Source organism: Callospermophilus lateralis, chromosome 1 (genome assembly GCF_048772815.1).
Source record: "Callospermophilus lateralis isolate mCalLat2 chromosome 1, mCalLat2.hap1, whole genome shotgun sequence".
Classification (NCBI taxonomy): Eukaryota; Metazoa; Chordata; class Mammalia; order Rodentia; family Sciuridae; genus Callospermophilus; species Callospermophilus lateralis.
In genome coordinates, this window is record NC_135305.1 from 75,711,306 (window position 1) to 75,728,548 (window position 17,243).

General features: G+C 33.3%; 1 protein-coding gene across 2 annotated transcripts in view; it reads right to left on the reverse strand.

Annotated features, from left to right (window-relative positions):
• The window catches only part of Snx13 (sorting nexin 13), a 142,275-nt gene that overhangs the window by 46,503 nt on the left and 78,529 nt on the right, over nt 1-17,243 (reverse strand). For both annotated transcript variants that reach the window (XM_076835235.2, XM_076835226.2), the window contains exons 9-12: nt 15,866-15,949; nt 6,729-6,867; nt 6,262-6,350; nt 353-452 (exon numbers count right to left, since the gene is read on the reverse strand). In XM_076835235.2, the coding sequence (XP_076691350.1) occupies nt 353-452; nt 6,262-6,350; nt 6,729-6,867; nt 15,866-15,949 (412 nt within the window). The remainder of the gene's footprint in view (nt 1-352; nt 453-6,261; nt 6,351-6,728; nt 6,868-15,865; nt 15,950-17,243) is intronic.

Here is a 17,243-nt window from a genome sequence, read left to right on the forward strand (position 1 = left end):
ATGTGGTGTCTGTGCATGTGTAGTATACACACACACACACACACACACACACACACACAAACTGAATTATAACTCAGCCTTAAAATGGAAGAAAATTCTGACACATGTTACAACATGAATGAACCTTCAGGAAATTAAGTCAATCATTCTAATGGGTAAAGTTTTGGTTTTTACAAGATAAAAAAAAGCTCTAGAGATGGATGGTGGTGATGGCTGTATATTATCAATTTTATACTTAAGATCACTGAACTGTACACTTAAAAATATTAAGATATGAAATTCTGTTAAGTGTATTTTGCCACAATAAAAAAATTCAATGGCTATACTATGTAAATAAAATGAATTGACCTACCCATAAAAAACTGTAGTGCAACATTGTCTACAAGAATGCTGTCCAGAGGGACTGTGCAAAGTTTCCCAAAGTTTGCTGCCAGTTTCACAGTATTTATTTCCTACACACAAAAGTGAATACAGGTTAGTATTTTATCAAATCACTCATTAGGGTAAAGATCTTTAGAAAAATAAGGGAAATAAAATCTAATATTAAATTTAAATGGAATAAAAATAAAGTCTTTCCATTCCCTTTCATGTTGATTCCCAATAAGATACTCTGGTTAGTGAACATAAATTCCTAGTTGTTTCAAGAGGTACCTAGCAAACATTTATTAAAATATGATAAAGATTAATTTTAGCCAATATAAAAAACAATTTAAAATATTGTGTTTAAGTATTTTCTATCTCTACATACTTCAAATGAAAATGAACAATTTAGGGGATAAAGAAGTAAGAGGATATTTGAAATAATTATATATTCAAGAATGAACTCCAATATTTCCAATTTTTGATTAAAGTCTATTTGATTCTAACAGTGAAAAAATTTATAGTTTTTAGAAAAAAAAATGTATATCTTTTCAGACCACATAAACAATGAATTTGTATCCTGTCCACAGACATAGAGTGAAGTAATTACCTACATACAGGGGCAGGAGGCATGAATCCAAAAGTTAAACAGCATCTATATGCTAGACACTATGCTGATGACATTACATGCATTACTTAATTTAAGGTACACAGCAATCTTATTGGGTATGTGTCCCCAGTCTCATTGAACAGATTAAAAAAAATGAAAGATTAGGAAGGTTGTCTATGGTGACAAAGCTGGTAAATATGAATCTGTGTTTTCAATTCTGCAGCATTTCCTCTAAAATTCATACCATTGCTGCAAACTGGCTTCTACCACCAAATCCACATCTCATTATCCCTGGTATTTTTAAAGAAAAGATTTGATAGGTTGCCTTATTCATTGCAGATACTAAATTAGCATAAATAGTACAAGAAGAAAGAGAATTTGAAAAGAGAAAAAACAAAGCAACAGCAATACAAATCTATCTAGCTCTGTAATCAGTATTTCATTTCACAGAGTTGTTGAATAACAGACAAGAGAATTGAAATGAATAGCCTAGAGCAACAGCAACAATGGTGCACACAGGGCATAGGTAAGAGTATACAGCATGACTTTATTCTTAATATTCTAAATCAAATTCTAAGTAAAATGGTTATAAAACTTGAGATTCTGAGATTACTTTCAAAAGGAAAATATTAGATGAATTGAGCCAATAAAATACAAAGGTTGATATTCAATATAGAATTGACTTTTACAGGCTTCCAAACAAAGTATCTAAATTTTAAGAGGATTCAATATCAAAATGCATTAGAGCAAAGAGAATTTAACTAATGATGCTGAAAGATGACTAACTCTAAGGTCTGGATAAGGTAACTATTTAAGGAAAAAATGCATAAATAAAACAACATTATTCTTCTAATTTACATATATACAGTAGTTTAAAAATATAGTTAACAATACACACAAGTGACAATGTGACTCAAGCTTTATCTTTTTATTAGTAATGTTTCAGAAAGTTAAATTCATCTAGCAAACTGAACAAGATTAAAAAAAATTCTTCCATTCTGTATGGAATTTTAAATATATTACCCAATTCTAAGAATAGCAAGTCAAAAACAAATTTCCAAAATAGAAAACCAGAGCCAAATGGTGATACTAAAAACTAAAGAAACTAAAAAATATATATTTTCTCTGCTTAAACCTCCAAATCTCTACTCTTCTTTATAGTAAAATTCCTCTGAAGAGCTATCTACAAACATTGTTTTTAATTCTTTTCTTCCATTCTTCCCTGGACAGACTCCAATCAGGCTTCTTCACTACTTCACAAAAACTGCTCTCATCAGATCACTAGTAATTTCCATGGTGGTAAACCTAAATGGCAAATTCTCAGTCTTCATTTTACTCCATTTTATCATAATTTGACACACCTGACCTATCCTTTTATAGATATCACACTCTCAGTGTGTCCTTCAATCTTTCTGGCCATTTATTCTTTGTTTCCTTGTCTGTATCCCTTAATTCTTCTTCAACTTTATTCACTGAATTGACTTAGGACTAAGTTATCGGTATGCTCTCAGTTTCACTTCTAGATAATCTTATCCAGTCTCTTAAGATTCAATCAAAGTTTGATAAATTCTGAGGATTCATAAAGTCACCTCCATCACTAAACTTTCCCTTGATCTCAAGATTAACCATTAGCATGTGTAACTGATCTCTAAAAGGATATCAAATTAAAATATCCAGAACTTGGTTCTCCTTGCAAATCTTTCCCTTCAATTTTACATCTCAGCAAATAGCATATATTATTCATGAAGTTGCTCAGAGGAAAAATCTTGGAATTATCCTTGAGGTTTTTTTTTTTTTTTCCTTTCTTACCCCATATTTAGTCCATTAGCAAATCCTGTGAGCACCACACCCAGTCTCTAAGCACATCTCATAACCTCCACAGATATTTCTCTCTTGGTCTGAAGCAGTAATCTTACAAATTCCACTACAGGTTATTCTTCATAAAAAGTCAGAGAATTCATTTTAACTCATAAATTAGAACATGTAGTGACTGATTTCCACCACAATTAGAATAAAATAAAAATCTTAACTATTGCCAGTAAAACGTATGCATATAAAATGTAGCCCTCAGGTTCCATAAATTCATTCTTCACATAATCCTTATTCATTCACCTAACCATGACGACCACATATAACTCACTAAAGACATTTCTGTCTCAGGGCCCTTGCACTTGCTTTCACTTTTGCTAGGAAGATCAAAATCAAGCACACAAAAAATACAGTATGAACTCTCTCATGTTATTCAGATTTGTCTGTGCTCAAATATCACCCAATCTCTCAGCATCTATCTAAAATGCTCATTTTATATATTCTACACTGCTACATTTTTTTCATTGCAGATATCGTCATTATGTTATATATCCATTTGCTTATTTCATTTTCTGACTATGCAAAGAAAAGGTAGCTCCACAAAAAGCTACCTTTATTTAGTTCACCTAAAATAGTGCTTGATTCACAAAATTCACTAAATGCTGAATTTTGAATAAATAAGTAAATAAAAAATCAAGGAATAAAATAATAACTTTTAATCCTTTGCATGTTTCAAGCTATGTTTTTTAAATTTAAATTTGTTTGGTCAACAAGTTTATTGTCATTACCCAAAGAATCTTCACAGAAAACCGTTGTTTTATTTAGCTCTCAGAAGCCTGTTCCTAAGCTCTGAGAATCAACCTTCTTTTAACCTACCCAATCTTTCTTCTGGGCAAGGGATTTTGGGGGATGATTTCACCTCTTTTTAACTTCTCTTTTGTACTTCTTCTAAGGTTTCTCTCATAAGCATTCATGAGGTTTCTTATCCATCTTCCATAATGTCCTGAATCACACTGTTCTTTATTGTACTGAAAGAACTGTTCCTTGTAAGCATCTTCATTTTCTTCTACTTGGTAAGACACATGTTCTGTCCTGATCCATAATATGCCTCCCAAGGTACTTCTGCATTAAACTCCTTGCTTTCAAGATTTTAACCAGGGAATCATTTGAGATTGTAAGAAATAGAAAAACCTCCATCCACAGCTTTCTTTAGAGAGCTTTACTGCCAGTAGCGGTTCTGGCAACAAGTAGCAGGTGACGGCATAAGCTGACCATCAGTATTTTCCACACTGTAATCTTGAATCTCCTGTACACAATGCTTTCCACATTCAATTAATCTCCAATTACTTACACTTGGCCTTCATAGGTCTTGCCCATGGCAACCCACTGAGAAGTCTATGGGCCAGCTGTACGTCAGTATAATACTCTACAGCATAAGTGGTTAGGCCTACTTTCACACCATATTTTTCTTTTTTTTAGAGAGAGAGAGAGAGAGAGAGAGAGAGAGAGAGGGAGGGAGGGAGAGGGAGAGAATATCTTTTTTTTTTTTTTTTTTTTTTTTTTTTGGTAGATGGACACAACACAATCCCTTTAATTTTTATGTGGTGCTGAGAATCGAACCCGGGTCCCGTGAACGCTAGGGGAGCGCTCTACAGCTGAGCCACAATCCCAGCCCCTCACACCATATTTTGATAGTTCAAATATATATGCTGCACAGACTATTGTATCCCCTTCCATACTGACATAAGCAATCTGGCAAATGATAACTATCATCCTGTATTTGAGCATATACTTCTCCTGGATCACCGATTGTTACTGAGCTTGAGTAATCAAGTTTTACCCTCTCTTCTTCTAAATTTCACTTGCCATGTCTTAACTTTAAAGCTTATTCTTGATAGCTGTAGCAAAACCGAACCAAGATTTGTGTCCATAGCTTAACAGAGCTACGGAGGCCCAGCAGCAGTATGGGGGAGAAAGTTCAAGTGGTATTTTAACTAATCTCTTTGATTTGCTTTAATAAATACTTACATATTATAGTATACAAGAGAAAACTGTTGTGAAATCCCTGCTGTAGAATGTTGCATTGGTTAATATCCAACCCTTTTCACTCTCATACATTGTTGGTGCAGCTGCAAATAGCTGCCAACTACTATGAAAAACTTTTGAGAGCCACAGCCAAAGGGGCCCCAGCAAACTTCCAGCTGCCAGCAAACTTCCAGCTGCCAGCTGATAATTGGCTCACAGTGGCCCCAGCAAACTTCTAGCTGCCAACTGATTGGCTCCTCTGCGGTGATGCTCATTGGGCTGTTTCCCTGCCCCTTCAGACCACGGAGCTGCTCATTGGGGGACTTTTTTTGGCTCCGCCCATGCGACCCAGCCAATTGGCCTCAAGAGCAGGAGGAGTGGGGGAGGTAGAGAGGCTTGTGGGAAGCCGGTGGTGGCAGTTGGGCTCTGAGGGTTTTTCCTGAGGAGCTGTGTGGTGTGGTGTGTGCGTTCTAAAAATAAAGTTCGTTTCTGGTGACAAGTGGCTCCTGAATTGTGCCCAGCCAGACTGCGGCAGAAAACAGTATAAAGATTCCTCAGAAAACTTGGAATGGTACTACCATTTGACCCAGTTATCCCACTCCTCAATCTATACCCAAAGACCTTAAAATCAACATACAAAGTGACACAGCTATACCAATGTTTACAGCCGCTCAAGTACAATCGCCAAGCTATGGAACCTACCTAGATGCCCTTCAACAGATGAATGGATAAAGAAAATGTGATATATACACACAATAGAATATTATTCAGCCTTAAAAAGGAATAAAATTATGGCAATAAATGGATTGAACTGAAGAATATGCTAAATGAAATAAACCAATCCCCAAAAAACTAAAGGCTGAATGTTCTCTCTTGAGAATATGCTAAATGAAATAAGCCAATCCCTCAGAAACCTAAGGCTGAGTGGTTTCTCTTAAATATGGATGCTAACCCACAAGGGAGGGTAGAAAGAGGAAGAAGGGAAGTCCGCTGGATTAGACAAAGGGAAACAAAGGGAAAGGAGCAGAGAGGGGAATAGAAAAGACAGGAAAAATTAATTGAACATAATTTCCCTAGCCTTATATTTGAATACACAACCAGGGCAACTCTGCATCATATACTATCACAAGAATAGGATCCTAATTAGAATAAGTTATGCTCTTTGTATGTATAGTTTGCCAAAATACATTCTACTGTCATGTATAACTAAAAAAAAAATAAATAAAATCTGACCTTTTGTCACTTATTAGCATTTTAATCACTAGAAAACATTTATAACTAAACATTAATTCAAAAGTACTTAATAGGGCTGGGGTTGTTGCTCAGTGGCAGAGTGCTTGCCTAGCATGTGTGAGGCCCTGGGTTCAATTCTCAGCACTATATATAAACAAATAAAATAAAGGCCCACTGACAACTAAAAAACTATTAAAAAATATTTTAAAGTACTTTATACTTACTTTGCCTGACTGTAACCGCTGTATTCTTGAGTCACATACTTTCTTTACAAATAATAAGCTATTTATTTGATTTTTGATGGTATTGATATCTAAAAGGAAACAAATTTATTATGAGCTAGGCAAATGGTGTTTACAAAATATTTTAAATATGTACTAATTTAACAAAATAACCAATTAATACAACAAATTTTTATCTAGTAAAATAAATAATCTGAAATTATGTACAGTGAAATTACTTCATTAAAATTTAACCATGCCTATTATCGATACTTTAGGCATAACTGAAATAATCACAAGTCACATATTCAAAAAATTATGCTTCTGCTCTAAGCAAATGTTAACATAATAAAATTTATTTAGTTAAGGTGAAAATAGCTAGTAGCATTAAGTGGCAGTTAGATAAGTAAAGTTTTATTTAAAGATATAACAATACTTAAAGAAAGCATTCTTTTACTTAAATGACTTACCATCACCAGCTGTATCTAAAGATCTAAGATACTGTAATTCTTCTGCTGCCTTATCTCTAACGGCTTCCAATTCTCCAATATTGTCACTCAATTTAATAATGTTCATAAAGGCCTCATAGTTGCAATTAGAATCACGGATCTGAAAATAAAGTTTTTTAAAAACAGTTGGGAAGGGGCTTCATTTATTAAGCAATAAATTGAATTTGAGTGCCTACTATTTACCAGGCACCAGATGCTATACACCCAGTGCTTATAACAAAAGGAAACAACAAACAAAAAACCTTATATTCATGACACTTATGTTCTAATGGGTCAGACTGTAAACAAAACAGAATAAGTAAAATATACAACATGCTAGCAAGTACAAAAGAAGATTCAGAGTTTTTAATGATAGCAAAGAAGCCATGGTCACTGGAGCTAAACCAAAGAAGGGCTGAAGAGTAGAAGGGGAGACAGTAGTAATGGGGGACAAATCTTGAGGTTTAATAAAGGTTTTGGCTTTTAATCTGAAGGAAATCAAATGTTACTAGAAGTTTTAAACAGAGGAGTAATATTCTATGGCATGAAATATAACAATCATTACATTAAAAAATGTAGGAAGAATCAAGAACAGAAGAAAAATCAGTTAATAATACAGATAAAACATGATAATAGTGCCTAGCAAAAGTGAGGGTATGAGAAAAGTATATTTTAAATGTTCTTTGTTACATGTTTTATGTTGGGAAATATTTTACTCAGACAGTACAGAAAGACTGGCTGACAAAAATATATCTGATTTAAGTATGAAATAAGAGAACTAAGAATTATATCAAGATTTATGGTCTGAATAATGTTTAACAACATTAAATAAGATGAAGAAAACATTAAAAAAAAACGGAAGGTTTTGGAAGGAAGGCAGAGTATCAGGAGCTCAGTCTTTGCCATTAAACAACAAAATGTAGATATTAAGGATGCTTTTGAATACGAAAGGTTAAGTGTTCAAGGAGAATTGGAAACGTGTTTCCAAGTCATTGACCTATATATGATATTTAAAACCATACAACTGGACAGGAATCATCAAGAAAATACATGAGGATTGAAAAAAGAGGAGTTCCAGAACAGAAACCTACTTAGCACACTTACACAGCAAAAAAACTGAGGAAGGCCAAAAACCAAGAATATATTTTGTCTTAACAAGCCAAGTAAAGCAGTGTTTTAGCTAGGCATAGTGGTGTACGCCTGTAGTCCCACTGAGGCAGGAGGATCACAAGTTTGAGGCAAGCCTGGGAAACTCAATGAGAACCTATCTCAAGATAAAAAACAAAAAGGGCTTGGTGGTGAAAGTACTCCTGGTTCAATCCTCATTATTGTTTGGGGGTGGGAGGGAGAAATGTTCTAAACTTATTTTGTCCCATCATCCTAGATGTGAAACACCTATAAAAACTTAAATATAGTATATAATTATGTAATAATGATATAATTATTAGTTAATATAATAAGATATATAAGCCCCAAAAATGAATTCTAGTTTATTTTAATGCACCTTTGTCGATTTTGTTGAAATAGAGTTTAAAACTAGGGATATAAGGGTATAATAAGGAAAATGAGAATGTCAAATGTCAAGAGAATAAAGTCAATAAAGGGGGAATCTAAGAATTGACCATTAAGTTTAACAATGGATATCATCCTCCTTGACCTAGAGAACTTTATTGGCAAGGTTCAAGAAAAAAGAAGAGCAGGACACAGTGGTTGTAATCCCAAAAACTCAGGGGGCTGAGGCAGGAGGACCAGGAGTTCAAAGCAGACCTTAAGCAACTTAGGGAAACCCTGTTCCGAAATAAAACATAAAAAGGACTGGGGATGTTGCTCAGTGGTTAAGTATCCCTGAGCTTAGTCCTCAATACCGTGGGGGGAAAAAAAGGGAAAAGAAGAAAGAGAGAGAGAAGAAGAAAATATGAACAGCCAACAGAGTGTGAAAATTTGATGAAGCAGAAGAGTGGGAAATTGACAAAGCAATAAAATTGGAACTATCCAGAAGATGACAGGTACAGTGCACAAGAATGGAGATGCCATACACAGTGGCACATGCCTGTAATCCCAGTGACTCCAGAGGCTGAGACAGGAGGATTACAAGTTCAAGGCAAGCTTCAGCAACTCAGCAATACCCTAAGCAACTTAAGGAGCCCCTGTCTCAAAATGAAACATTAAAAAGGGATAGGAATGTAAGCTCAGTGGTAAAACACCTATGGTGGTGAAAGTACTCCCCAGTACCAAAAACAAAAAGAGTTGTCCTATCTAGGATGCTTGAATATATCACCAACAACCATAGGAGAAAATGTACAGAGAAGTAAGGAATGAGCACTTTGGAGAATAGGACATTATGAAAGTTCTCTTTTGATTACATCCATTTTTCCACTAAGTAATGACAGCATGAGTGAAAGAGTGAGGATGTGAAAGGTGGGTACATGAAAGTGGAGGATGTACAAAGAGCTATTCAGGAGAGTGAGAGAAAACAGTTAGGAAATTATGATTGCAAGGCAAGAATAAGGGAACAATTCATATTAGTGCTAATGAATTTAAAATGAGGTCAGTGTAGATCTCCCCACCCACAACCACATGTTAAATTTAACCAGGGCTGTAACATCACCTAATAACAAATCACTGTAAGTGTAGATAAAATTTAAACTAAGCAAAACAGGGAAAGTGGGAAAAGATAGCACACTTAGGATACTGACTATTCTAAAAAAGGAGGAGGAGGAGGAGGAGGAGGAGGAGGAGGAGGAGGAGGAGGAGGAGGAGGAGGGGGAGGGGGAGGAGGAGGAGAAGGAGGAGGAGGAGAAGAAGAAATGGAGACTAAAATTACAGAACTATGAAAAATATACATTACATACAGGGATCAATGATACAGAAGTTAACTTCTCATTAGAAACGATGGATACAAGATGATAATTACAAAGTTTTTTTCCAATTAAATATTTATACAAGTACTAAAATGAAACTGTTGACGAAAGGACCCTATTTTTCCCAGCACCATTTTTTGAAGAGATTATTCTTTCCCACTGGGTAGTCTTTAACACCACATGGAAGATTACTTTATCATATATGTGAAAGTTTATTTCTGGGTTCTGCTTCCTGTTCCAATGGGACTACATGTCTGTTTTTATGCCAATAACACACTATTTAATTACTATAGCATAAGTTTTGAAATAAAGAAGGATGAGGTTTCCTGAAATTTTGTCCTCATGATTGCTTTGGCTATTCAGGTTCCTCTGAGATACCATATAGACTTTAGGATTGTTTTCCATATTTCAGCCAAAAATATTGGAATTTTGATAGAAATTACTCAGAATCTATAGATTGCTTTGGGTAGTATTGACATCTTCACAATATTATATCTTCCAAAACATGAACAAGGGATGAGTTTTCATTTATTGTGTCATCTTTGATTTCTTTCAACACTGTTTGTGGTTTGCAGTGTACAAGTCTTTCCTCATTTTGGTACTTTTTTTGCAGAATCCCATAAGTTTTGTAAACTCTGATATTGTGAAATATGTATTTGGTCTTTATTCCAGTTTCCTGACATGCAATTAATATTCCTTGGAATCTCAGGAGTGATAATAGTGTCTTGTCTCCTATACAGCCTCGGGATGAACGATCAGTCTCACTAGTTTTCCTCTAGTTCTAGGGAGGGAAAAGGGTCTAAAGACTGAGCTGATAAATTAATGGTTAATAATTTAACCAAACATGTTTCAGAAAAACCCAAAAGGACTGAACTCCAAATACCTGAACATGTATTCAGGTTCCTGGAGGGTGGCATGCCCAGATAAAGCATGGAAGCTCTACATCTTTTCTCCCAAACCTTACTCTATGTATCTTTTCCACCTAAATTTTCATGTTATCATTGTAATATCCTTTATAATAAGTGGGTGAAAACAAGTATTTCCCTGAATTGTACAAGTTGCTCTAGCAAACTAACTGACCCAGAAAGGTGATCATAGAAACCCCAATTTATATCAGTTAGCCAGAAGTTCCAAAACCCAGACGTGAGACTGGCATTTCAAGGAGGATAGGGTGTTGTTTTATTGAGCCCTCAACCTGTGGGATCTGATGCTATTTCCAGGCAGATAGTATCAGAATTTAAATGAATTAGTGCATACCCAGCTGGTGATCTCTGAAGAAATGTCTGCTTGGTTCATTACCATTCTGTGTTATAAAAGTATAGGAGGAAAAACTGAACTTGTTTTTCCTGTATCTTAAAAGTTATATTTAAATTCTCTGTTGTATCATATTATTTATCTCTGTTCTGCTTTTTGACCCATTGCTTTTTTAACAGTGGGCAGTCTTATTTCCACATATTTGTGAATTTTTCAGTTTTCCACTTCCTGGTGGATATCCAAGTTGCAATATCTTACAATTTTAACAATCTATTCTAAATTGATAACAATTTCAATAATATACAAAACTTTCACTAACTTTACATGTCTATTCATTAATCTCACATATTAGATCTTTTCAGATTTTATATCTATTGATATAGTTTGAGAGTTGTAGTTGTATGTTATGCTTTTATTTTTTAATTCTGTACCTGCATTAAAGCAATGTAGGTACACTATCATTACAATATAACAGAATAATGCATTTCTATATATTTGATTTACAAAAGAGCTTCGTATTTTTGTATGCTTTCTTTCTGTTCTCCAGCATTCTTTCATTTCAATCTGATGGACTCCTTTCAGTAATTCTTATAAGGAAAGTCTAGTAGTGATGAACTCCCTCAGCTTTTGTTTACCTGTTTTTCAAAAATGAAGGACAACTATAGTATTTAGCTACAGGGCTGGAAAAAAAAATGCTGATAATCTTATGAGTGCTTTCTGATATGCTAGTCCCTTTGTCTTGCAACTTTAAAGATTTTGTCTTTGACCTTCTGACAATTCAATTTTATTTAATTTTTCTCTGTGTGGGTGACTCTCTCTAGGTTCAACCTAAATTTGAATTTGAAAATCTATTTCCTTACTCAAATTTGGGATGTTTTTGCCAATTCTTTCTTCAAATAATCTCTGTTCATTCTCCTCTAGCTTATTCTGAAAATCCCAACATACATAATTGACTTACTTTACAGTGCCTGTAAGTCCCTTAAGCTTTGCATTTTTTTCTTCATTTTTCCATTTTTGTTTTTTGCTGATTCAATAATTTCACATAATGTGTCTTCAAGTTCACAGATTCATTCTACTTAATCAAGTTTGCTGTTGACCTCTCCTAGTGAATTTTTTCATTTAATCACTGTATTTTTTCAGCTCTACTATTTTTGTTATTTATTGTTTATATTTCTTTGTTGATAGTCTCATTTTTATTTATTCATCACTTTTCAATTTGTTACTTGTATATCTATGCTGTATCATAGCACAACCAGTTTCTTTAAGATGATATTTCTAACCTTTGTTAGGTGATGCATAGATCTCTTGTTTCTTTAGGGTTCAAGTCCTGGATATTTATTTGGCTACTTTATTTTATCCGTGTTTCCCTGTTTTTTTTATGTGTTCCTTACTTTTTATTGTGATTTTTACATTAAAAAAAACAGACACCTCCATCTAGATTTTAAAGACTGTCTTCACACAGAGGAAGAACTTCATTAATCAGCCCAGCTAAGATTCTGGGAACCTCTCAAACTTCTGGGCTTCTATGTGTAATTTCCCTCTTAATTTCTCAGTTTCTTTTCCAGGAGTTTATAATCTTTGCTCCTTCTAGTGCCTTGTTTACTTCAGTAAAAATTCTCTCATGCTGCAACAACCTGATAAGCCTTCCTGTATCCTTGGCAGCACCCAGGCATCCAAGATATGCTAGTTTCAACAGTGCTCCAATTAAAATGAGAAAGATATCAGCACCTCAGGAATTACCCTGAAAATCCAGAATACTGAGACTCGTCATAGTCTTTTCTTTCCTTCTCACAGAAGTCTCAGGAGCCTGGCACTTAATAATTACATGAGTTCTGTCACTGTCTGCTATACTGCAAGTCCTCTGGCCCTATCACAAGTTATTAAACTATCTTCTGTTCTCTATGGCCATAGGCATCAAAATATACTAGCTCCCCAACAGCACTCCAAGTCAGGAGAGAAAGAAACACATTCTTTGAAAAGGCCAGAATATTGGTCATATGTTCCATTCTTTCCTTTCCCTCCCAGTGGAAAAGCTGCAAGTTGGGTTTTTCTTTCTGATCACTAACTATGCCATGTTTGGGGATGAGCTGACACAGCTGAAATGAAATAGCTTTACTTACTTGTTTCAGTGCAGCTACTCTTAGCTTGAAGCTCAGCTGGGATATTTAGACTTCCTAATTGGTTTCTGTAGTTCTCAGAAAGGTTGTGTGGACCCTTTTATTTTGTTAAGTGGTATTTTTGTGGAGAAATAAGATCTGGGGTTTCCTATTCTATCATCCTGCTGATATCAATCCCATTGGCAATTTCTTATAAAGTTAAACATAATCCCTGTGTTCCCATAACTCCACTCCTAATGATTTACTCAAAAGGAAATTTATAGTATATTCATAAAATGGAATATTCTTGAGCACTTAAAAAAAATAAACGCAAGGAAATTTTCAAAATAATAGTGTGTTAAGCATAAGAAGCCAGACCCGAAGGAGTAGAGACTGCATGATTCCATTTATATAAACTTCACAAACAGGCATAACTAATTAATGGTGATGGAGAATGGAGGGGTTATGTCTGGGGGAAAGAGGGGATGGACTTGCTAGAAGTCATAAAAAAAGAACTTTTGGGGATTATGGAAAATTTGTTTTATGATTCATGATACCTACATGACTATATATATTTATCAAAATTCATTAATATGTAGATTAAGATCCAAACATTTCACTTTATACAACTTTTACTTCATTGATAAAAGAAAAGGAATATTTGAATAAAATAAAAGAACATTAAACTTGAATACATTTAAAATACAAGTGTCTTTCATTTTTCTTGTCTAGTTACAGTTATGAATATTAGCAAATTAAGTTAGATCACTTTCAGACAGAGACAAGACCTAACTTTTTTGTCTTTATAAAATATACATATATTAAGATAAAAATAATGCAAATCTGGCCATATTGTTTTTAAAAATTACTTTAAAATCATTCCCAACCATTTTCTATGACTCTAGTACTTTACATACATAAGATAATGTTAATATAGTTCTAAGATGTTACTTTCAAATAAGAATGAACTATTCAATTAGATCACACTAACATGAAAATGAAGTTGAATAAATAAGAGCTCAGTTAACATTTATATTTATAATACTTATGCCTAAAAAGCTTTTCACATAAATGTCAAGAGTGTAAAAAAGACAACAAAGGAGGCTAAAGATCCCTTCTTGATAAATTCTTCTCTTTTAAATATATTTTCTGATAATCTACTGAAAAGTACAACAGTGACTGTGTTCCCTTGTCTATTAAATCACACAAAACCCAAAGTATCATACAACAGTATATATCATACATAGGCCAATCATAGGAGAACAAGTAAAAATGTAGTAATTTGAAATATTTTTGGAGTATGTGCTAAAACCTTCACACAATGTTTTTGCCATATAATGAACTAGAGTTAATACATGCTCAGCAAAAGAGATCATCTTCAGTTAACTGTTTCACATAAAAGATATCATTAGTATTTTTCATGTTCATAAAGACCGAATTCTATCATTTTAATGGCTGCACAATACTTGATTATATTGATATGAAATAATTTAATAATTTAATCCCTTGTTTGGGATATTTAAGTTGCTTCCAAATTTTTATGACTATATACAACATTGCTACGAATGGCTTTGAATATAGATTCCTGCAGACTTAACTTTCACTTTGGAATAAGCTCTTAGGTAGAATACCAAAGGAAAAACATCCTAAAATTTTAACTATATAGAAATGCACATTTTTAAAGCTTCTGGTAGAACCTAATAATAAATAGCTGACAACTAAAAAGAAAATCAACTTTTATCACTTCAAAAAAAATGCTAGGAATACAAAATAAAATTTTTCTTTTCTTTGCAGGTAACCCATAGTCTGGTGAGAGAGACAAATGTGGCGGCAACAACAATAATAAAGCAATGGCTGGCAAGTTTGACAATGTCAAAGGAAATCAAAGAATAATCAGTGATTCTTTCCTAAGAATAGTAGATGGGGTTAAAAGGAGATGAATGTAGAGAAGAAATCCTGGGTTCAAGTAATGAATCAAAGATCTAAAAGTATATACCAAAGGAATTCCCAGCAGGTAGCCCATTTACAACTCTTCCTTGCTATGACTTTACTGAGGAACAGAAAATACAATCAGAAAAGAAAAAAAAAATCAAACTCATAAACTGAATAATTCCTATTTGGTATGCTTGAAAGAGTAGAAAAATCTTGAGTTATCCACTTACAAGCACATGAAGCAACTTAGGAAAACAGACCTAAAATACAAATATTCTGATTCTCATTCTAGTGTTCTATCATTCATATTTTCCATTATATGGTATAAAATGTGAAGCACACACTATTTAAGTAGTTCAGAATTGAGTTGTATTTAAAACCAAATATAGGTTTAGTATCCCTAATCCAAAAATTCAAAATCCAAAACATTTGGGTACTGACATTATGCCACAAGTAGAAAATTTCACATCTAACTTCATGTGACAGTTGACCGTCACAACACAGGCATGCTAAGAATATTGCATAAAATGACCTTCAAACTACGTATAACGTGTATGTGAAACAAATGAATTTCATGTTTAGACTTGGGTCCTATTCCCAAGATATTTTATTATAAATACCAAAATATTCTAAACTCTGAAGCATTTTCAGTCCCAAGCATTTTAGACAAGGGATGCTCCACCTGAAATAGCTGTTAAAAATACTCATTGTTTGTATACATAGGCAGTTTAAAAGATTCCATTTTTAAATAAGCAGTAGCAGCACCATAGTATCAGGCAAAATAATAATAAGCTTCTTAGAAAGAAAATGACCAACACATTTAACAAAAAATATAAAATAACAAATACAGGAATTACTTTAGAAACATTTTTAATTCCTTCAATAAATTATTTCTTAATCACCCTCATCTCCAAATAGTATTTTACATTTAAAAAATTGTTTCCAAAACAGAGCAGCAATTTTAAAAGGTATTTACCATCCATATGACATACTGATTAATATAATCAGGATCACTGAGTTGATTTATTAATGGAAGAAGAATTCCTCGTGCAAGGATTTCCTAAAAAAAAAAAAAAAAGAAAAAATTAAAACAAATTTAATGTATATTTCTCAAAGGCATAATGTAAATTTCCTTACACAGTGCTGTTACATAAACTAGGTATGATACACTTGATACACATACACATGTGAAAACATAATAATGAAATGTTATAAAATGGTGATATCCCACAACCTCATTAAAATAAATAAGACAAAGCTACCTATCAAGTTCACATCTCCACAATGACACTAATGGTGAATTAAGAAAAACAAAAAGATACATCTGGTACATTAGTATTTATGTCAATTTTTAAAAGACAAAACATGAGGAAAAAAGTTTTTGTGGATTCATACATTTATATTAAAAGTATAAAACAGAATGAAAAGATATACACTAATTTTAGAATCAAGTTTTTTACTTAAAGGCAGAAAAACCAAGCAACTGCAATAATTATGTTCTAACCTATTTAAATCCTGCCTTTCCTTTAAAGCCTTACTGAACAATCAATTATACCATTTCAGCTGAACACTTTTTTACATACTTAAAACACACAGCCACCCAGTATTTGTAGGATGTATCACTTAATATTTTCTGTTTTTGAGTACCTTATATTTCTCTAATAAATTACCATTATATAGGAATCCTCTGTATATGAGTAGAATTGGTTAAACTACTGACTTATCTATCTTTGAAAATATTTACCATCTCTCCAGTCTTTTTAAGGTCATTGCAGGCATTTGATAAATGAGTAGAAATAAAAAACTAAGAAACTAAGAATTTAGAACTGATTCCATTTTCACCTAGTAGTAACCTTCATCCATTAATGCCTATGATATCTAAATTTATAAAAATCATTTCTTGAGAATATTGGAGGGGGCTAAATAAAAACAAATTTAACAAGATATTTAACTTTTCAAAGTAAAAGAGTAATTTGTTTCTTTTTACTGGATTGCTAATGTATCTGGGCCATTTTTTTAGCATATGTTCACAGAAGGTGGTCTTTATTTTTCCTTAAAGAAATATTTTATGTGAATCTACTTTTGTAAATTGTGTTGGTCTCTGATAACTAGTACCCTGTGGTGAATTAATATCTCATAGGCACTAATATATGTTCCAGTTATTTTTAGAAATGTCTCAAGATACTTTACGGTGCCAAATTTCAAGGAATTGCTCCTTTCAAGATTAGCTTTAGCCCCTAACTTCTTAAAAATTATAATTGTTTATTTAATTTCTTCCATCTAATTATATCTCTGGCTAAAAATGTTCATATTTAAAAATGTACTTGTAAGAAGAAAATTTACACACATACACA